Source organism: Lissotriton vulgaris, chromosome 3_1 (genome assembly GCF_964263255.1).
Source record: "Lissotriton vulgaris chromosome 3_1, aLisVul1.2, whole genome shotgun sequence".
Lineage (NCBI taxonomy): Eukaryota > Metazoa > Chordata > Amphibia > Caudata > Salamandridae > Lissotriton > Lissotriton vulgaris.
In genome coordinates, this window is record NC_141689.1 from 1,825,966,834 (window position 1) to 1,825,990,184 (window position 23,351).

General features: G+C 44.8%; 1 protein-coding gene across 1 annotated transcript in view; it reads right to left on the reverse strand.

Moving 5' to 3' along the window:
* Positions 1 to 23,351, reverse strand: part of PRMT9 (protein arginine methyltransferase 9) — a 353,591-nt gene that overhangs the window by 21,678 nt on the left and 308,562 nt on the right. The window contains exons 9-11 of the mRNA XM_086962269.1: positions 17,110 to 17,776; positions 16,348 to 16,501; positions 14,775 to 14,897 (exon numbers count right to left, since the gene is read on the reverse strand). Of these exons, the coding sequence (XP_086818395.1) occupies positions 14,775 to 14,897; positions 16,348 to 16,501; positions 17,110 to 17,776 (944 nt within the window). The remainder of the gene's footprint in view (positions 1 to 14,774; positions 14,898 to 16,347; positions 16,502 to 17,109; positions 17,777 to 23,351) is intronic.

Genomic DNA, 23,351 nt, shown 5'->3' on the forward strand with positions numbered 1-23,351 from the left:
AGCTCAATTGGAATGTAAGGAGAGGTTTGACAAAAACCACTGTAGCAGGCCAGTGCACTTGAGAGTGGGTGACGTTGTAAGAGTCAAAAAAAGTAGCCATACTGTAAAGGGACTGAGTAAGTTTACCCAAACCCTTAATGTCAGCAAGGTGTTTTGCAATTCTGCTTTGTTGAGTGACGGAAGGGTTTGGCACTTTTCAGTTTTGTCTTTGTATAAACATGTTGGTGTTTCAATGCCCAGGGTTGATCATAGCCAGGTTGTTTATGGTTCTAGCACTGCTCACACAAGTGTTGTTAGCGTGTGTGAAAGTGGCAGATGATGGGAGGATGAAGATGAGAGCGGTGGTGCGCACTCACAGGTTAATTCGCATGAATCCCCCATGTGTCCCGAGTCGTTTCCACCGTTTCTGGTGGGTTTTCCTTTCACAGTACCAGCAGAGCAGGATGCTCTGTAGTTCTACCGAGGACACTTAGGGATTATGTGTGCGATTAATTTGTGTGACCTCAGTAGTCTCTCGCTATGGGTTACGTCCTTAGTTTCTGCAAAAGTTATCCTCGCTGTTTTCTTTTCATTACCTTGTATAACATTTGTTTTTTTTATTGTTCATTTAAGCATCTGCAAGGAGGAAGATGTGTTGTGATTTATTATCCTATTGTCTGCTCAAGTACACCATACTTGTTCCCCTGTGTCTTGTCAACCACTAGACGTTCTGGAATGTTGCCAGATGACAGCTGATGACTGAGGCGACGAGACCTTCTCCCAGGTGTCCCCTCTGACCTGAACCATTTTATGTGTTGGAATCTTGTGTTCAATAAATATTCTTCTTCAACACAACACCGGTGTGGAAATTCGTCTTTACACCTTTGGTCCTCTTGCTGGTCAGCAGAGTAATCAACTTGGCCCAGCAAGGAGAACAACACCCAGGAATCCAAATATGAGCTAAGGAAAGAGAAATATGACAAGTATTTATGTGCCAAGAGGAGTGCAGATATCACAAAGGTGACATTTGATCCACACTGTGTGTCTATTTTTACCACAGGATTGATCCCTCACCTGAATCTCTAGGCCAAGTAGGCAAAACTGTACTTCAGAGTTCACCCATCATATACATTTCAGTAAAGCACCCACTCTTTTCAGTTAACCACTACAGACCGAAATTATGAATGCTACCTCACAATATAAGTCCTACTCTAGGTCAGCACCAATCCATGTTGGGTCTCTTCTGCAACAAGCAATCCTGTGCATAGATACTGGAATAAGTTAGATGTTAGGCTCGAACACTCAGCCCGCATATATCTGCATAGGTGTTCACATGCAATCAGTCTACAATCTCTTACCCTTCTAGCGCAGAACCACAACTTCTCTTAAAAGGCGGACACTGGCGGTTCGCACTCCATAACCGTTATATCAAAGAATATAGTGAGGTACATTCCGGCAGTGAGACTCACCCACTACAGAAGTTCATATACCAGGTAGTCTAAGAATCAAAACATTTGGGGGATTAAATGGACATGATCCATTTCTCAACCTCTAACCGCAGATTCCTCACCTTTTGACTATTCCCCAGGTGCCAGACTGGATCCACAAAAACTTTACAGCAGTGCTCCTGAACACTCGCAGAAGGTGCCATGTGGCTCCATGTTGAAGTCACACTCCTCCAAAAGTGTCAGAAAGTGCAACCCCCGGCACACTGATGTCAGTTTCAAATTTCTTTACCTTACAGCGCCTTCACATGGGAAGTGTAGAATTATTGCTGATCTCCAACTTAGGACCTTTTTAGATGTTAAAGAGGCCTCTACACAGAACAAGCAGGTGGGAAGGTAGTGAGGAATCTGCAGTTAGATAGTGTCCAACAGAAAGAGTGTTACCAAAGATAAGCAAGTTGTTTTTCTGATGGACACTGTGAACCGCAGATTCCTCACTTCTTGAAAAGATACCAAAGCAATACCTCTCCAAGGTGGAGGGTCTGTAGGGTAGCCTAAATCGAAAAATCCTATAAAAACCAAGCAGACGAAGTGAGCCTTCCACAAGAGCTGGCAATCAAGGTAGTAGCGCTTCACTCATGTCACAGGTTGGTAGACAAATACTCCTGATGCCAGTGCCACCATTGCAGCCTTGGCTTGAATAGAATGAGCAGGAAGGGTCTCAGGGGGTTGTCTCTTGGCCAAAGCATAGCAGATTTTGATACAAAGGACTATCCATCATGACAAGGTCTTCTTCTGAACTGCCTTGCCCTTCCTTTTCCCATCAAAACCCAGTAAAGAGCTGCTCATCAACATGATGGTCTTTCATGCGGTCCAAGTAAACATTCAATACTCTTTTCTAGTCACGGTGATGCAGCCTCTCTTGTTTGAAGGATCAGGCAGCACAAGGAAAGTCAGTAATGTGATCGATTGGCCAACATGGAAGTATGTCCTGACATTCGGAATAAAGTTCAACTTATCTGGAAAGAAATGTGGTATAAGGAGGTTGGACTGATAGAGCCTCTAAATCGCTGCCAGCTCACTGACGCAATGGTAATGTGGAACATATTTTTAGCATTTGGACTCTGATGGAGCAACTATGCATAGGCTCAAATGGGGGTGCACATCACGAAAGTCAAGAGCAGGTTAAGGCACAAGTGAGGCATTAGATGGCTTGGGAGGCAGGGGGGCTTGGTTTGGGAGGGAGGAACATATGTCTCAAAGCTTCTGTAGACAGCATCACAATTGGGGATTTAAAAAAATGCAGTTGAAAATGAAGAAAAGCCTAGAACGCTGACAATTATTTTCCATCACCACTGCAAGGCCCAGATGGGCCTACGAAAGTGCAAATAAAAGGACTTCAGACAGTCTAGCCTGCAGTGACCAGTATAGCAAGAAACAAACTTATCTCAGCGCTAATCATAGATTGACTTAGTTGAAGGGTGTCTAGCAGCAATGATGACCTCCATCATTTCGGTAGGAAGATCAAATGTATTGAACCGCTGCCACTCAATCTCCACGCATGGAGGTGTAGGTTGCAGAAGCTCGACCCAGGCCCTGTGCTGAGACAGGAGGTACTCACGAGGTGGAAGTCTAATCAGAGGGCAGATGCTCTGGCCTTGAAGCTCCAGATACCACACTCTCCCAGACCAGTACTTAGGCCTAAAGATTCTGGCAAGGTACCAGTGCTATAGTGAAAATAGACACACAATGACGTGGGGCCAGTCAGTCTTCGTTTTCTTCAGTACCCCAGGCAGGAGATTAAGTGGTGAGAACATATACAGAAGGATTAAGGCTTTGAATGCCACTATGAACAGTACCCCCCGCCCCCCATAAATATAATGATCCTCTGACTTCAGCTCATTAATGTAAAACCCCAACAATGTCAAGAGGCTGGCATTCGTCTGGAGTTGGTTACACGAGTGACTGTGGCGAGCAGCCAGTCATTGATGTATGGGAATGCATATACTCTCGAACTTCAAGATTTGGCAGCGACCACCGTCATCACTTTTGTGAACAACCGATGGGCCGAACAAAGGCCGAGCAGGAACACAGCACACTTAAAGCCTGATTCACAAAGGGCCTTCGCTCTTGTGACAGAGGACCCACAGTCGTTGAGGAGTTTCCGCACTCAGGGTGGGATCTCAGCAATGAGAATTTTCACTGTGGAGATTCTGCCTGTGTGTGGAGACATCCCCTCTTCCAGCAAGTCCAAGCGTTTCCTGGGTCTCCTTGTTCTGTAACGGACAGAATGTGAGTTTGATGTGAGCATCTTGAATGTGTCCTTCCACAGGAAGTAATTCAGTGGGAAAAGGTCCAGAATGGGCCTGAGGGATCCATCCTTTTTCAATGCTAGGAAATAGTGGGAATAACATCCCTTGCCTATATCTGGTACCTATTCCAAAGCACCTTTGGAGAGCAAAAAAGTACCTCCTACATCAGAATTTGTAAGTGCTCCTCCGAAGTCCAGTCTGGTGTGGGAGGAAAATAGGTTGTAGAGGAAATTAAGGGTAGAGCAATAGCAAGGGCCATCAAACACAAATTAAAGCAGCCTAGTGGCTGCTGCAGCAAGGAAGGAGGAGTTGGGGGACTGTTGTTCCTGTTTTCATGTATGTTGTCCATTGGCACCGCACTGGTGGTCCACGAAAGGAATGAATTGATTGCTGCACCACCAGCTGCGATGACAGCCTCAGTCTGTATGCAAATCCCCTGGAGTAAATTATGAACCTGCGGGAAATTGGTAGGGAAATTCTTACAGATCTAAGGATCGTGCTGTGGCTCTGCTGCCTTTGTACCTCCCTAGAACAGTCTGCCTTTTTCCAAAATGTCTGGACCCATCAGAGGGCATGCCCATTAAGGACTCCTGTATATTGTGCCTTCTCAAGACTACATTGCTACCAACAGCCCTAGAAATGAAATTTGTATTATACAGACCAACACAAATCACAATAGTGTCCTTTCAGTCATGCATGGTTTGTGGCAAAGAAACTCAGATAAGGGACCGCCAGCAATATCTCACTGGCCATATCCCAGAGAGCATATATTTATCTGCTGAACAAGGATGCTCTGTTTAAGGACCTTGGGGCCAAACTTGCAGATAAAAACATTATTTTGACAAATGTTTCCACCTGTTTGGATGCCCTGCCAACGGGAATGAACAGAAGAGTTACGGTTAACCTTGCTAGTGGCAGCATGCATAATGAAGTTCTCAAATGCAGGGTTTACTGATTAATCAAAATAATTGGGTTTTGACCATGTGGCCATTAACATGTTGCTAAGGGCCTTGTTAAAAGGAATAAATGGCTCAGAGGTGGAATGCCCAGGCTGAAGAACCTCTGTGAGAAAATCTGACTTTGTTTCAGTGAAGGGCAATGTCAGTTGCCCTACCAACCACCTCTGTATACACAACACGTTCTTCCATTGAGGTCCTTGTCATAAATCAAGCTCGGTTTCAGGACATTTTTCAAAACCACAGACATTTTGTAGGTGTAGGTATAATGCATCATCAGCATAATGAGGAGCAGAGCATCTCCCATCTCCTGATCATCAATGTCCTGAGAACCACTACCTAGAAAATGCACACTTTCAGTCAGAGCCACAAAGAGAATGGTTCCTCTGCTGGATGCTGCATCAAGGGAAATCATTAGGTTTAGAATCAGGCTACATGTTGTGCTTCTGTAATCTCTGTTGAGCTTGGGCCAAGGATGGTTCGGGATTCCGCGTAGGTGTCCATCCATCCAGGTCATCCATCTGCATTGGTGAGGTGGAAACCTGTGTGGATATCGGAGCTGGTGTGGAAGACTGTACCGAAACTGGTACGGGCCCGTGAATGAGTCCCATGGGGGCAGACTGTTTCAGGAGAGGACCCTTCTGCAGTAGTTCGACTGGATGGAGCCCTTACGGCTCCTTGAGGCCCTGAAGGCACTTCAGAGGGAATGGATATTGCATTTAAAATTTGCAGCATAGCCTCCTGCAATCTGTTGCGGGAGTTATACTGACCAGGGGAAATCAGGTGAGTCACTATGAGCTGAGGAATGGGCTCTACAGGCAGGAAGGCAGAATGGGTGCAATGTTTATCTTCATGGCCTTGCGCCTTCTCTTTAGACCTAGAGTTGGGGTGAGGGTAGAGTATCGCTTCCAATTTTTAGGTGTGCATTTGGACTGCACTGACTTACCAGAAGAGATTGACCAGGAAGTGGACCGTCCACGGGAGAGGCATGACAAGAACTGAGAGCACAACTTTGAGCAAAAGCTTGACATATGCTTCGCCTGCAACCTCTTCTTGTTCAGCAATGTAGAGTGTTGCCCCCTTGTCCAAGATTGCCTTTGAGTGCATAAGGGCACACCAGTTACACAACTTAAAAAGTAGTGGCTGTATTCCAGGGATCAGAGGGACACCTCATGCAGGTCCATGACTGAGATCTGCTCTGTGCATTCGCGGCATGGTTTGAAGCCTGTTTTTGGAGGGGGCATGCTTTCCTAGCACACTAAATTTAGAGATTGATGGGAATTGACGAAAATTAGGAGTGGAGTTCATAAAGAAAGGAACTGATGGTAGCACACAGGGCGTAGGGCTTATATGGAGCTCGGCTTCATCACTCCAGGGTAGTGCCATGCGGTACCATTTGCTGGAGCACTTCTGTGAAGTTTTCCATATACAGTCCAAAGCCTGGGGAATATTCAAAAGGTGAATTAGCAGTTAGAAATATCCATCAGAATCTCAGTTATTGCTCTGGATTTTCTTTTGCTCTCTTTCTCCACATTGTTGTATGCCTCTCACCCTTTTGTGTTATTTTGTTTGCATTGCCTTAGTTACAAGGATGAATACCGTTTATTTTGCTAAAACTAAAAATTTAATTGGAGCTCTGCACACCCACTATGTGGAAGGACCTAGCTGTATGAGGGGAAAGGATTTTGAAAAGTTAGCAGTTAAACAGTCAGATATGAAAATCAGACAACATTTGGAAGAACACTGAGCAACTTAATTTTGGTGGTGAAATGTGTAAGGTTTCTCAATACAGTGAGCTTGGAACTCACGCATCCTTCAGACAATATTAAAGCAATTAAGAAGGCAACTTTCCAAGCCACGTATTGCACACTCACATTATACACAAGTTTAAAATGTAGACTCGCAGATTTCGGGAGCATTTTATTCAGTCCCATCAGAAGGAAAAGTCTTCATTTTTCTGAGGCCTCCTAATAAATCTTTATACTTTGGAACGGTAAAATGTATGTCCAACAAGAAAAATTGTATACGTTTTAGTAACGAGAACATTTTTATACATCAAGGGCTGAACTGCAAGCCAGCTATATTAGTACCATCTCCACCTGGCATGCTGCTTCCTTATCCAGCAGCAACTCCAACATGGTGGAGCTGATATTATGGTGCCTCTTCCTTTGTGAAAAATCCAGTCAGTAAAAAAAAGTTACAAAAATCAGGATCTAAAATTACGCTCTACATATGACTTCATCTGCCACCTTCTCTCTTTTTAGCAGGGTCTGTAATTTTGCTCAGATTCTCTCCCCAAATGTTCGAGACGCAGAGATGAAAGCAACCAGCTGTCCTTAGAACGTTTCACAACAATGACAGAAAAATATAAATGTCTAAAACAAAATGTCTGTCAATTCAGTGAGTGAAACAATCATTTAGTAAATCTGCCACATTGTTAAAATGCCAACAACTAGGTAGGTGTAGTGTAACATTATCAGCCTTCAGTATGACTCCAGACCGCATGGTGCACTGTTGAACAAGTTAATGACCTTCAGTAATGCTCTTTCTGGTGGATGCTCTAATCATAAGATTCCAAATGTTTTGAATACACCCATGTGCCATATTGAATTCAGAGATTTTTTGTCGGCATTGCTCACCCGAAACAGCAGGTGGTGTCATGTAGCTCTGCATCGACTTCGTCCTGTCCTGGGAGTGATGCCGGAGCCACATGTATACTCAACCCCAACCTGCGGACATTAGATTATTTCTTGACTCTGTCCGTGCCATGTGACGCAGAGCTTAATAACTGATCAGACGTGATAGTGCGCAGATCTATAAATTTGGGGCTTTTTATGGATGATCCAAAGAGTCCATTGGACAGGAAATAGAGGTGGGAGAGCAGTGAGGAATCAGATTGAGTATCCACGAGAAAGAATATGTTAGTTACCCTCTAAGCCTCTGTTGGTGGCATGAAGTGCTGTAAATTCACATGTTCTGCATACTCAAGTGTTCGTTTCGGACATGTGCAACTTGTTTTTCATCAAAGTCGTATTTACAGTCACACGGTATAGTGACTCCTCTAATGACTGGTAAGGTACACCGTTGAGTACTAAGATGAAGCAAAATGAGAAAGTAAAAAACATGAGCAAAAACCATAGGCTTCCAGGGAAGAGAGTGGGTGCATGTGAATCTACAGCACCTCATGCCACAAACAAATGCTTACAGGGTAAGTAACATATTCTGTTTCTAGTATGTGTAGCTATAGATACACGTGCTATCTGTAGCCTGTAAAGCAGAATTCTCCTAAGTGGTGGCTAGCCAGAGGATGTTGCAGAAGACTGTAAATTGTAAATTGTAAATTGATACTTGTATAGCGCACTACTCACCCGCAAGGGTCTCAAGGCGCTTGTACGAATACCGCTGTGGAACCCATCCTGGCTTTCCCTGTGAGGCGTCCACTCCTGGGCACACCCAAGGTGGAGGCCAGGCATCCTTAGCGTTGTGGGGGCCGCTGTGGAGATTAAGCAAGCTATTACCCAGAGTTGCAGAGTGGGACTCCATGATTGGAATAGGCACCGAGGCGAGAATTATCAGGTCCGTGGAATTTTTGAGCCCAAGACCCGCAGAGGCGGGGAATTGAACCCTGGTCCCGGGTAGACCTCTGCATCAGGGTCTGCCGCTCTAATCATTGAGCCGCACTTCTCCACTTTAAGAGTTCATAGCACAGCTTGGCCAACATTTGCTTGTTGACATGCTAAGACATCTAACACAATCATGTCTGGTGAATAGTGTCTAGGAACGTGTGTGGAGTGCACCAAGTAGCTGCTATGGGGATGTTGAATGGCAGGTTTAATAGATGCTGTTGAAACAAGGGGTGCGTGTTTGTGCACCTGTCCATACAATGAGCAACACACCCTAAAAGAGGGATTCTTCCGGACTTAAGTCACTTAATTAAATGTAACCTTAGAAGTCAGTTTGTGTAAAGGATTAAAATTAACCTGACTTATTATTACCCACAAAAGGCACAATGTCAAACGACACCCCTGAAAGCATTTCAAAATAGTACAGTCAAAATGTACTGCGCAAGTGCTGAGGGAAGCGCTTTCACTGGGTAAACATATATATATATATTTTACATAGATGTTCATAACATTTGAGATGAAAGCGCGTCTTCGCACCCTGCTGCCCTTGGAAAGCTTTTCGGACATTACTCATGTCTATTCAGGTTACTTATGATTTCAACCTTTGAAACGCACCCTCGCCTTGGCTCTGGACCCCAGGGAGAAGCTGAGGACATGGGCACAATCGGATTGGTCATTTTGTATATGTGATGTTATCAGCGATGTCAGTTACCTGCATGAAGCAATGGTGGCTAAAATAAACACTATTGTGATGTAACAGCGATAGCATATTTTATTTATTTGTCCTGGAAATGGCAAATGTTGTGTTTAACCATGTTCTTATTTCGCACTTACGATGTAAAATAAGCAAAGCGAACCCTCGCTTTATATGCGAAAAACTGGCAGCTCAGTGAACAGCTGCTCTCATGGGACACACAGTAATTAATGTAGCTGAATTTACAAGGATCCGTGTAGGTCCTTCAGAGTCTCATGCTAGCCAACGGACCAGTTTTAAAAACAGAAATGGAGCAACGCTTTCAACTTTACTACCCGCGGTTTAGAATCTGCCAAAGAAATACATTTTTCCATTCTCAGGTGCTGAAAACTACAGTAACAATCTACTTTTTGAAAGCAATGTGTCCTTCGCATAGTTGTTACTAGACTATAGGCTCTTGCTTCTTAAAGGGGAACATTACATATCGCATGTAAACATCTGTAGATCATCACTCACTCCTTTGCGTTTCACAAACTTTAAATCTTGATACTACTTAACTAAACAGGCTGGCTCCGTGGAGCCGACGGGGGAGGGAAACAAAGTGCGCAATGCGTGCGCTGCCAGCCTCCGGGGACACGAGATGTGCACGAGTACGGAGTGCACATCTCCTGTCCGCACGTGCCACCTCCTGTCTCCCTTCCAGCACCAAAGCAGCAAAAATAGGTCTTCGCTAGCGAGACCTAAAAAGGGACCTACTGCGACACTACAAACGTTTTGGGTGGAAATTTGTGTACAAGACTTTTCAGAAAATGCATCACAACCGGTGATTTTAACAGGGATGGTTGGTCCACTAAACGTAAAAAGGACAACACATAACCTTTAACAGTAATCACAGATTGATGCAGAGGCTTGTCTCCGCCACAGACCGGAGTCCTCTGATTTCCACCTCTTCCAGATGAACTCCCCAACCCACTGGTAACATGTGTTTCACCACAGTCTGCTCTGGGAAGGGTAGGGAGAAAGATCTGCAGCTGGTCCAACTGCAGTTGAGCAGCCACTGTAGGAAGGTGGATATCCGACTATGGTTGCCCCCAACTTTGTTGCCTGGTGTTTAGCTGGTTTTTCGACTTAGTTGACCTGGGGCCCTGCTATTCAAGACTGAAGAAATCTCCCTTGTGGGCAAGGAGTGTCCATGCTGCACAAGCAGGCACCATCAGCGTCCCGCGGCTTCCCTTTGTCGTCTTCCCTCGAGGATCCAGACTTCAGAGCCCGACGAGACCCGGATTCCCAGACCTCTCCGACCTCTACTTACATCTGCAGCACAGCTGAGATCCGTGGGTGCGACGAGACACGTGGGACCGGCCATCTTGAAAGAAGCAGCACTTCGCTCCAGCACGACTTCTGAGGTAACCTCGTCCAAGTGCTTTGGGGATTGAGAAGCCCCGACCCCGAGCAGCTCCTGCACCGAAGACCAGCCTTCCAGCATCCACGAGATCTGCGTGGGGCCCTTCTGCCTGTTTGCTACTCGACGAGTTGTCTGGTCACTTGCCGGCTGGCTAGTGACCTCCTAGACGACGAACCTTGAAATCTTCACTGCTGGTCTGGTTGCTCCAGACTGGCCCTTGCTCCCTTCCAAAAGAGGAGCACCCCGGACCCTCCTGGTCCACTCCGGATGCCGTTTCCACTCACCGCGTGGGTTGCCTTTGCCAAGGCCTGTTGACTCCAAATCCGGATCTGACACCGCCGACAGCGAGAGCCTGCGTGGGACAGCTGGTGCCTCCATCCTGGTCGTCGAAGACACCACCTGGTCCACGTGGCTGCAGAGACAAGCGTCCACTCTTCACCTGATCGTGACGACGACATCTGGTTCCACTCCAGTCACTGGCTAGTGACTTTGAACATTGTCCCCTCTGCTTTCAGGTTCTCCTCTTCACTGATCCACCCTTGGATCACACCGGACATCTTCCTCCTGATCGCCTGCAGAATCTTTTCTTCCAGGCTCCATAGACTTCAACGCCGGAACCCGACACGACTTCGCACCTATGCACCCGCAGCCTGTGGGTGAGGTAACACGAGCATTTCGGTGCTCAAGGGTAGCTTGACTCTCCTAGTGTCCAGTTCCATTGTTGTTTTAGTCCTAACTAGTCAGGATTGTCCGTACTCACCTTTTACTTGAACTGTACTGTCCATAGACACTGTTACGCATCTCGCGTGTGAGTTCACACTCTGCACACGCGTTCCGTGGGCCTCCTATTACTTACCTAGAGTTATGGTAGTGTGGTCCCAGTGATCCTACAGCCTCTGGACAGCTCCATTCCTTCAATCGACTTTCACTTTCCACTTACTTAGTATATGGTTTGTCATGCCCCTAGGGCACCATTGTAATTTGTGCAACTTAAACGTATTTTTCCTAAGAGATTGTCATGTGCTTAGCCCTCTGATCTCATAAAGAGTTCAGAGGTGTATGTTAGTTAATAAATATATTGTTTATTTTCATAACAACCTGTGTGGTGTCCTTTCATTTGGTATTCAAGGGGTTATATGAGGTAAAACAGCTGGCTTCACATTCCAAAAGAGTTTAGCCTAAGACTGCTTTGTCCATGCTACCATTAGGATAGCTGGTCTATAAGGTTGACTTACAACCAATCACCATAAGGGTTGTTTGGACTGATACAGGGTGATCACTAGAACTAGTGAGCATCATATATCAGGCCAACTTCTCACAGCCACCACTGTAGGTCTTTTGCAGTCTCCTCCGAAACCTGAATGGATTCGGACAGGTTCTTTTGGTACTGAGCCCACCAAGACTTACAGATCTCATTGCAGAACCTGCATATGCCATCTGGTGTAGTCAACAAGTAGAATGCAGGAAGTCAAGTAGTCTCAGAGCACATTGATCGAGAACCCCAGAGATGTTAGGTGGCTCTTCGTCATATGGAGGTGGTCTATGACAGACTGTGGCGAGCCCACCTTCAACAGCCAATTCTTGAAATAGGGGAAGACAGGAGACCCAACCTCCGAAGGTGTGCTGCAGCCAGCTCCATCATTTTTGTGAACAGCCGAAGGACACTGATGAGGCCGAAAGGGTGCATGGAGAACTGGAAATGCTCCTGGACAAACTTTAACTGCAGGTAACAACTGTGGATCTGCAGGATGGGATTGAAAAATAGGCGTCCTGTATGTCCACCTCTACCATCTAGTCTACTTGATCCAGGCAGTTATAACTTGGATCAATATGCGCATCCTGAATTTGTCTTTTTCCAGGGAAAAATTGAGAGACAGAAGATCTAGAATAAGACGATGGCTTATATCCTCATTTGACACCAGGGAAAAAGAGAGTAACATACACTCCCTATTTCTGATGTCAGGACTTTTCGTGGCTCCTTCATCCGAAAGAGCATGGACCTTCTGCTGCAGAATGAACAAATACAGACAGCTGCTCTAATGGGTGTTGGAACATGTAGTGGAACAGAGAGGAATGGCAGGGCGTATCATTACCGGACTATCTGAAGAACCCATGTGTCAGATGTAATGCTCTACCACCTGTGAAGGTAACACCTGCCGCAAACTGCTGCATGGCCATGTGACGTTGAGAGCAAGCTAAAGTGGTTTGGTGTCAGTAGAATGAGGGGCTGGTGACTGAACAGTGCGCTGCCCCAGTGGGCCTGGAATTTGTCAGCTGGATCCCCGGCCTCAAAAGGGGGTCTGTTTCTATGAAGGTGGTCCTTGGCATGATCCTTGCACCAAGATCCTTCAAAAACCTCAAAAGGGGCAAAACAGTTGGGGATAAAGCCAAATGGGCACCGAAAAGCCGAGGGAATATGCTATGGCCCTGCTTTCCTTGACACACTGCTAGGCAGAGTCTAGCAAGTCCATTTGTGCTGTCTGAACATCACCCCTAAAGCCAGTGAATCACAACCATGTGTGACGCTGAAGCACCACACTGGAACTGACAGCTCTGCCCAAAAGGGCAGGACTGACCGAGGAAAACCTCCTCTTCCTGAATGTTTCCATATTTTTTAATTAGGAGGTATAGTAGGGAATAAGTTAGAGTTTAGTCCACTGGTGACGCCTGGACCACCAAAAGTACAGGTGTACAGTGCTGTGTTAGACCTACACCTCGAGACCCACCTTTTCTGTCTCTTCTGGCCACTTGTCTATTTACCTGCAGGCAAGAATAAGATGTGGCCTAAGTGTCCATTACTGTGTCTATTAGGGCTTCATTGAAGGGAGGAAGCAGTTCGGTGGAAGCCTACACAGACTGCAGGACTTCTATTAGGACATTAGTCTTGACCTCATTAGATGGAAGGTGTAGGTCTAACATGTCAGCAGCCCATCAAATAACCACTGTGAAAAAGTTGGATTCCTTTATAGAAGGACCAGTGTCGCAGGGTGGTGTCCAACCCAATGACCTCCTAAAGGTCCACATAAAGATTGTCTTCATCATAGTAATGGGATGCATCATACCAGTCATTAGCAGATTCATCCTACCCATGCTGACTATGATCCGAACCGGAGCCGAAATGGATGAATTTTAGAGCGAGTTTTGAGTAATGGAAGTGTTCTGTCAAAATAAGAATATGGTTGGACCGGCTGTGGGAGGTGCAACTTTGTACAAGATCATGTCAGATTCGCCTCAAAGTCAGATAACACAATTGGTTCCTCCTCCTCTTCCAGCATCAGTACCAGTGTCAATGCATTCAGGTTCAACAAGGGCCGTAGCACAGAGTTTGAAGCTGGTTTGTGCTTCGGAGTGGTATTCCAACCAGTGCCTTCTTGGACCAAGTGTGCCAAAAGGACCCAGAAGGGTGGAGAAGATGGTCATCTTTCGCGGGAGTGACCCCGAGAACAGGAATAGGTCCACATCCACCTTCTAATGGTGTTCGGTGACACAGCTCAACTCTGTGCTCCTTGATCTCCCTGGGGACCATCCAGATGCAGTCCCAGCAGGACTGAGTTATGCAAGGACCCTAGGAACCAGAAAAATACTTGGTAGGGGTCTGCCACAGACATCTGCTTGTGACAGTCCCTGCAACGTGTAAACCCTGTAGTGTTCGGTGGGGACATATTCACTTGCATTCTGAACAGGAAATAGTTTGTCATAAAACAAGAAAAAAGGTTGGATGAGCGCTCCAGATCCGCATTCGAAGGTGCTGAAACACAGAAACCTGCAATAATCGAGCAGGGATGAAGTATATACATGACTCCGACGTCACTTCTGCGGCAGGAGAGAGCCGATGCACAGTCGTACCACACCACTTCCTGTCTCGTGGGAGCAATGCTGAGAAAAAAGTCCAGATCCAGTCTGGCACCCGAGGATGAAAATGAAATACTGGTATTTGTAAAGCGCAACCAAATACCCCTTGGGGTGTCAAGGTGCTGGGGTCCCTCGGGAAGATTAAGCGAGCTATTGCCCAGAGTCACATGGTGCTGGGCTGAGCTGCGGGCGGCGCTGGGGATCGAACCGTGAGCCCCGGTGTTCCGGAGTCAGCCGCCCTGGCTGCTGCGCCACACCTCTTCCACAAAATTGGGATATTCACAAGGTGAAGGGTCTGCGGTGAAGACTATCAGAAATTATAAATTTTCTAAGTCACGTGTCCTACCCAACTCCTTTGGCACAGTTTTTATAGACCCCCTCCCCTTTCGTCAACTAGACTTGAAAAACATTGGTTACATTTCTCAAACTCATAAACTAGTATTATTGAAAGCATTACAAATGATAAACTCTGCCTCATTCCTGATTGCAGCATTTCCTTTTATCTTACCGTAACCTCTCTGTTGCAATCACTTAAATAGGGATTCATGAGATCCAGCCTTATAAACTCTGTAGGTTTGCTCAATGGGATACACGGCAGCGTTGAAAGATTCAAGAAAAGATGAACTGGAACCTAAAGTGGAAAATATCATCAGAAAAATTTATATTTTACACCTATAAGCAACATTGGTGCCACCAATTAAACATTTTAGTTTCATCTACAGTGGCTACAACACACACCTCAATGTCCCTGCAAACTAAAAAAAAAGTGAGGTCCCCTTCTCCTGACTTTTGATGTAAAACATTTCTGTGATACTGACTTTTGATGTAAAAAAATTCTCTGATACTGACAATTCTTTTGCATTCTATTATGTTACTCTTTTAGAAAATGGAAGATAGCACTTTATACTGTCAGATCATCACTTAGACTAGAAATAGAAGGGACAAATGGGTCTACATCTGCCATCTAGGGAACAATAGCAATTGTTTGTGAAAAATGGGAAACTGGGAGCTTATTCAGAAAGAAAGGTGACAAGCTAAAGATAACCTGCTACTTAATTATAAATGTGTTCTCTAATATCACTAAAAGTGGGGTATTAGTAGTTTACTTTCACTTCCTGTTAAGGGGTAGATGCCATTTTACATAAAATATATTGGAATATCCTGGTGGATAGCTTTGCAAGTATTAATCAGTCATTTAATAATGAGCATGTATGTATAGGTTAAGGTTATATATGTATAGGTTATAGGTTAAGCAAAGTAGTTTCTTTGGTTGTGATATGTTAAAACTTGGAGGTTATCAAAATTAACCTGACCCCATGTACAAATCCCTTTAGTGGAAGTCACTTTCACTTGAAAAGACCTTTAATTGAGCATTTCCTTGATCAATATAAACGCACAAACCTCCAGGAATTACCATCTGGCACAAGAGGTTTAGATTATGTTTATTATATGCAAATAGAAGGAACACACATTTACTTCTAGGGGAAGACAGTGTGGTGGAGACATATTTTATTTCAACTAAAAGCTTGGTGACTTGGCTGTTGAAGTACCGGACTTCTTGTGGAAATAGCAAGCTAAACTTTTTGTTTACAAGCTCATTTTACATCTTGAAAAGGTCCGGAACAAGGTAATCAGTCTTTGGTGGTAAAGTATGATAACTGCAGGGAATATCAATCTAAACATAAAGAAAGCAAACCTTCAGAATACCAGCATTTTGCATACTTTTTAAAGCCAAGTATAATTGTCCAGTTAATCAAGGCTCTCTTGTCAGATCATCAATTTGGTTAACGGATGCAAAACGTTGTATGGTATTTTGGTAAGTGGATGCACATTTAGATATTCCACTTTTTTTCCTAGAGTTACATAGAGAAACGATCAATACGCTAACGAACACATTACTAATGATCATTTTCCTCACATTACAGATAGAACTCCATATATTTGCAGATTTGGCAAAATGAGTATATATTGTTCAGTGATTGAAACCAATATGTTGCATACTAAACATTGACGGCTCAAGATTAAGGTTGCATTATATCATACACAGTGGAGTAGGAGGTGCTAAAAGAAGTTATAAGTACCTTGAACTGGTTGATGAAAGGAGCAATATTAAAACCCAATGTGGGCTCTGTGCCTTGGACAGCACTCTCTCGCATTAACGTCTGTGACTCCACAAGCATCCCAAGCATCACAACATGCTGTGGAAAGATCTTTCCTCCAGACTGAAGCAAACATCTACAGGGAAGAAAGTTTAACAGACCTTCAGCTGGGATACAATATAGAAGTTTAAACAAGGCTAGCTATACCATGATATCTCATGGTACAAAATACATATTTTTGTTCTGCTTACGTATGCATAAGCCTGCTTGCATTCCGATAGACATACAGTATTCTAGCATTATTTAACCTGTTCCTGGAGGAGTGCACTGTTTTTATGTTTTAAGTTGATAAACCAAGACTTTGGCACAAACGCATAACTGATTATTTTAGTATTTAATCCATGGCAATTTTCCATAAAATTAATTCAAATGGGGCACAAATACAGCTGAAGCACTTGTAGAGTAACATCACACAATAAAAACATTTTTACCTAGTCAATTACTATTTTTTAAAGATATTGCCTAACAATTCGTTTAGTCTTTCAATAATGCCCTTTTCTTACTTCCTGGGTACCTTCTCCCGTATGCTTTAGCTCTCTCAATTTCGCATCACTATGACTGTGAATCTTCGCTTGAGGCATAGTCAGGATGGTTCTAGCTCTCTTTAAGTCAAGGTGTACATCCATTACTATTTACCTAATAAACATGCTCATCCACACATTCATCACACTGCGCTTTCAGTACCTGGAAATTGCAGCTTTTTCCAGCACTTCCTGTTGGATGAGCCCAGACGTTTCAATGACATCCAAAATGATTAAACTCCACAGCTTGTCCGACTTTGGCCTTTGTAACACTACACCGTCTTCCTCCAACTGGCTGAGCCAAAATTCGAGAGTGTCCTTGGGCAAATGATTCACTTCTGAAATTATATCCAGGGCAATACGTTGCTCTTCTTTTTCGACAGAGCTATATGCTTTCACTGGACCCAGTTTGCTGGCAATCACTGGCAGAATGGAAAATCCATCTGATACATCGAGTACATATAAAGGATCCAATGTACTTAGAAGTTGGCTCTTTGCTGTAGCATCTATTGTACATTCACAGCCAGGCAATAAGGAAGACACTAATTTGCCAATGGCAGTCTTAAATCCTTCATGGTATGGCACATTGTTCAGTAAAGCTATCTCTGAGCTCTCCAGGCAGCATTTCCTCTCTGTTGTGTGCAGACAAGCGAGAGCACTGCAAAGTTCAGCCTCGTTGCCTAAAGTTATATTGTTGTCCATTTCTCCTGAATCCATCTGGTCACCAAGATCTCGTTCTGACTTCACAATGGTGGTACCTTCAATTCGTAGGTAGCAGTCTTGGCAAGAAACCTCCATCAGCAACTTGTCTCCAGGTTTCACAGAATAATCTTCAGCACATAAAATAACAAAGCACCAAAATTACTCCACAAGGTTTGCCTTTTGTTGTTTTATTATTTGCTAGTTTTTTAAGCAGATTACAACAGATTATAAATATGATAAACACGTTCCTGAAACCATCATTCCACAAAAACCACTTTGTCCATAGTCACAACATTCCTTACAAAAGTAGAAGAAATATGCAATCATAATCCTTGCTATAACCACTGCATTACTATGAAGAGCTTGGTATTTTTTTGTCTAGTCACTTCAAAAAGAGCACAGAAATTCACCTTTATGAACCTTGGTACTCTAAGCCCATAGGCTTCGGAGTATTACCAACTACTGGACACAATGTGCTACTAGGAATCCGGTAGCTCAAGGGCTTTAAGCATGATTCTCCTTCTTACATGGCCTTTGTCTTGCCCTCAAGCCATCAGAATGAGAATGACCCCAAACTGCACAGCCTTCAGCCAGAGAATAAATACTTGTAAAAAAGCAGGAGCACATTGGCTAGGGAAAGAAATAAAATAGGTCTAGTGAGCAACTCCCATGCTGTTCTGTAAGACTTTTTTTTAAATTTACTAACAAGCACTCACTATGTCTCGTCTCGGGGGCCTCGCCACTTTGAAATGTCACGTGCTTTAGAAACTAACAATGACTAATGATGTTTTCTTGATGCTGTTGCATTCACATGATCTCTAAAACATTGCTCTGGAGGGCACCCTGTTGCAGACAGTTACATTCGAGTAGGAGAGACTTCCTACACATGTACTATGGCCCAATCACAAAGCAAGGTGACCACAGTGTCACCAGCTACGAATTTGGGGACTGCTAGTTGGACCGCACATTAAGGAGCTCTAAAAGACCCGTTAACTGTTCGTATTCCTGTTGGGGACTGGTTTGTTTATATGAGGGAATAGAAGTCACTGATGTTTGGGGTTTTCATAATGCACTTGCCCAAGTCAGGAAATTTTGGTTTGGGCTGCTATCAACCTTAAAAAATGACCTATCACATTGGTATGCTTCGAGCAGGACAGACTGCTAGGACATACACGTCCTCTGCATGGTAATGGATGTGTGTCTCTGCCGAGTGCCGAACTTTACTGTTGGCTCGATCCCTAATGCTGATGTTTGTGGTCATGAGTGTGCCTTGACATATACATATCTCTTAGACTACTGTCTTGTTGGACCGAGAAAATGTCCACAGCACTACCCTCGTAGTGGTGAAAGGCTACTGCCTTCACAAGGAGTTATTAATCCACACAAGCACGACCGTGGCAGCATACCATGTAGTGATCAGAAGGAGTGACAATCCCTTTTTAACCGGCGTCTGTGAGGCCTACAGACTCACCTTTTCCGCTGCTGTGTGCTTAACACCCCCCTTGGACTACATCAGTTGGATGTAAAGAGCTGTGTAGTCCAGTATGGTGACTCTGCACTGGTAGTGTGTGTGCCAGGGAAGGCTACAGAACAGGGATAGAACTGTGCTGTGCTTTCATGGTGAGTGCATGTACTGGGTGCATGTATATCTGCGAAGAGTAAATTACATTAGAGATGTAGTGCTGTGCAGTGGGTGCATGGTGACTGCATGTACTAAGTGTATGTGTACCTGCAAGAAGGAAATTACATGAAGGGTGTAGTGATGTGCAGCGCATGCATGGTAACACAAGTGGCACAACACAGAAAGGCTGCAGTACTGCACAGTGCATACAAAGTGAATGTGGGTGCAGAATGTATGTGTGCCTGTGGTGACACAATACATGGAGGTAACAGTGCTGAACAGTGTGTGTACTGTGTCCATACACTGCGTGCAACTGTGCCTGTAATGGTACATTATATGGAGGGCCATGGGTTCCATATTGGGAAGCGCAGGCCTGCCTGGTGAAGACATGAAGAGGTAGAGGAATTCCCCCAGACAGATGTGTGTATTGCTGCATTCCTGTTAGCTGGGTAGCACACACTGGAGAAGGGAGAATGAGACCCCCCTCCCCTGTACTCCCCCCTGTACACTTAAAAGAGTGCTCTTCGATTCAGTGAGAGAACACAAGGAAATGGCTTGCAAACATCTCAGAAGGAGATGGGGTAATATGTGAATCATAAAGAGTAGGGCTGGGAGCCTGGGATTAGACTTTTGAAAGCACATAACACTGTGGCTGATATCCAGGTGTGAACTCTAGTCACTGCCATGGCCTGTGTTGTGGTACTATCTGCTTAGGAGTCTTTTGTGATGTGACAGAGGGCCTTTGAGGAAGAAAAGGGAGAGGAGACAGGCATACTTCAAAAGAAGCAGCACCCCAACAACTTCAAAGGCCCAGAAACTAAATTGCATTTGGTGTCTGCAAATTGACTATAAGAAGGGGCGGTTGAGACCCCAAATATTGTCATCTGTCAAACAGTCAGACAGACTGTGCGAGGAAAGGAAGCTCTGCAAGTCTTCTGCCTGCGATCAGGAGGGTGGGCCAAGGCCTGCTACTCTCCCTGCTGGGTGAGGGGACATCACTCAGGGAATCCAAGACCATCTGCTCCGGAGCCTGGAACACCAGCGACTAACTGCTTACCAAGACTGGGGTGCCCTAAGAGGAAGAGGAGGGCGTTGGAGGTAGGAAAGTCTAGTGGGAAGCCCAGTTGAGTGGACTCATGATGTGAGGTATGACCAGATGGCTGCTGCGCTGATTGGGTTGTTGCACGTGTGCAAATTAAAGTCTGTAAACCATGTATGCCAAGAGAGGGCCACAGTGAAGACAACCGTGAGCGGAATGCCGTGCAGCGACAGTAAAGCCTGTGTGGAGCCTTAAGGTGACAATGTATGCCAGAAGGGGCCGCCCTGGTATGGGCTGCAGTGTGGTGAGGGTTGGCACCTTGGTTGCGGCAATCCCGTATACCAAAAGAGGCTGCCAGTATTAAGAGTGCAGTGAAGACCACTGCCCGAGAGTTGTAAAGTTGTGTGACATGTAGGTCTCCAAGAAGCATCCAGGATTGCAGCCAACACACCCCCATAGACTGAGGAGGATGCCATGGGTGCATTGCCACATCACTGGCACCCGGATTAGAAACACTGGAATTCAACCCTGCTACCCCGTTGGGGAGCCCAAAACTTACCATGAACAAGGAGCACCTCCAATCGCTGCTGAAGCCGACCATAAGCTTTAAGGAGAGCCACCGCTGGCCAGGTACAGCCGTGCCACCAGCTGACTCACCGACTAGGACTGGAGCCTTTTGAGTACTAACGGACAGGAAACCTGCTGAGACACTGGTTAGTTTCTCACCTCTGGAGCCGGTAAGACCGGTTACGGGCCTACCGGGCCCCGGGGGATTCGCTTGTAAGAGTTCTGTGGCGACTAGGCATTTTTGGCTAATTTCCAAGTCGGAGTAGACTCTTGAGTTAAGGCCTAAAAGAGAGCATTATCTGGATGTGACCACAACTGAATAGAGAATAACCCCAACCACATCACGATGAGTGGGTGGGTCAAGGATTTGCAAGTGTGCTATTGTTTATAAATGTTGTAATATTTCTTTGAACGCAAAGAGTTAGAAATAAAATACTTTTTATTTTAAAACAAGTATTTGACTGGGCTTTGAGTTATTGACACTGCTGAGCGCTTGAGTTATGTTCACTAATCTGTAGTAGCACCACCCACCCTCCTCCTGAGAGAGCCTTTGACTGCTCGTCCACAGCTACCACTGAGAGCCAAGTGCAGAAGGGGTTCTTGGCCCAGATGGTCAGGATCCATCCATAGTAGGCTGGGCCCCAGGAAATCAGTAGTCAAAGAGCTCAACCACCACGGTTGGGCCCTGTAATCCCTGCGTGCCCTGTAAACCCTGTGTTCCACGTAGTCCTCTGAAAGGGGTTATGATACAGAGTATCTCGGAAAGATAAACTGGCTATCACACTGTAAAGATATGGCACTTGCCCAAGACTAGAACCATGACCCTTGATTGATAAACACTCAAGCTAGGAGTATGCTGAAATTATTCACACAGAACATTAGAATTTTTAATGATGCCAGGAAACTCAGACATGTTTGCGTATCTCACCAGGGACAATTGTGGGGACACACAGGTATTTTTCTTCTAATAATTCTGATTCCAGAGAAGAGGGGATACTGATTAGGTGCAAAGTACACTACTGTGATCTAAATGTGATTGCTGAAATTGAAGGCTGCTACCCAATACAGCAGGGTCTGAATAACAACTAACATGTTACACTAGTTCCTTCACAAGGTTCCAACACTAATTTGCCCTGATATTTTTCATGAGCTAATGAACAGCTGTGATAAACTGAACACATACCCCCTTCTGGGGGGTAGTGATTTTAAAGGCAAACTAAATGCCTCTATGAACAGATGCATGCACACTTACAGTGTGAGCGCTCTATGCATTAATTAAAAAGCACATGCTGATTGATATCTGGAACAATAAACACTATTGATATTAAAAAATATAATTTGTAATCTTCCATACACATGCAGAATCCTGCATAGATCACTGGCCTGTGGTGAAGGATGCCCTGCAGGCCAAATGTGGAGGTTGACATCCTTCCTTGTGCCCTTTGGCTCACTCTCCAGGGATCCTGGAGATGATAGCTCTGGCATTAGAGCATGACAGTTGACCCTGGATATTCCCATACAGTGCACTGCTGGACTCTGTGTTCAAGGAGGAGCATTGAAGAGTACTTTGAGTTAAATGAAGGCTCAGCCTATCGCTCCTCTACCCTGTGGGAAGCCTATAAGACATTTATAAAAGTGCTGTGTATTTCTAAATACACAGGTGTCTTCAGATCAATTTATACTCTATTGTGGATATTAGAGAGGGAGCTCAGAGTACTAAAAAAGTAATATGCTGACACCTATGATCTGAATTCAGTGGTGAGGGGGGAGAAATACACAAGACATGCTCTCTGAATTTAGAGCGGAAGCAGACCAAGAATTGAAATATCCCTGTAAATATTCAACAGCGAGAGAGTATGGTGAGGGTGAAAGGCCCAGTAGTAGTAGAGATAAAACGGACAGTACAAGTTGCACAACCCCAGAGGTTATTTTTAGAAATATTTAATAAATACTATACACAACTCGACAGCCCTGGATCAGGACCGGCACCCGAGAGAAGGAGAGATATTTATCAGGTGCCACCCTAGCTTGGCTCGATGCACAGTATAGGGGACCCTTAAATCAGCCCTGCAGTGTCGGTTCTCAGACAACTGGACTAGAAGCTGGAATACCAGGTTGGACAGCCATTCTATATGAAAAACCAATTGCACAGATCAGATTAAACAGCAAAGTCTACTCTGCTTTTCCAGCCACCTGTGGGATGAGACAGGTGTGCTCCCTTCTGCCTTCACTAATCTTGATAGTGAGGGAGCCCTTGGCACGTATCATTATAGATTCCCATGCATATAGAGCCCTTTGGTTGATGGTGCCGGTTACTTGATCTCAATGTATGCTAACAGTATACTCTTATTCAAGAGATTTGTATTACAATGTTTCATCTTTGGTTACTGAGATCATACACTTTGGGCTGCATTCGGAATTCTAATATATTGATCTCAGTGCTTACCTATAACACAAAATATGAACAAGCTGCACC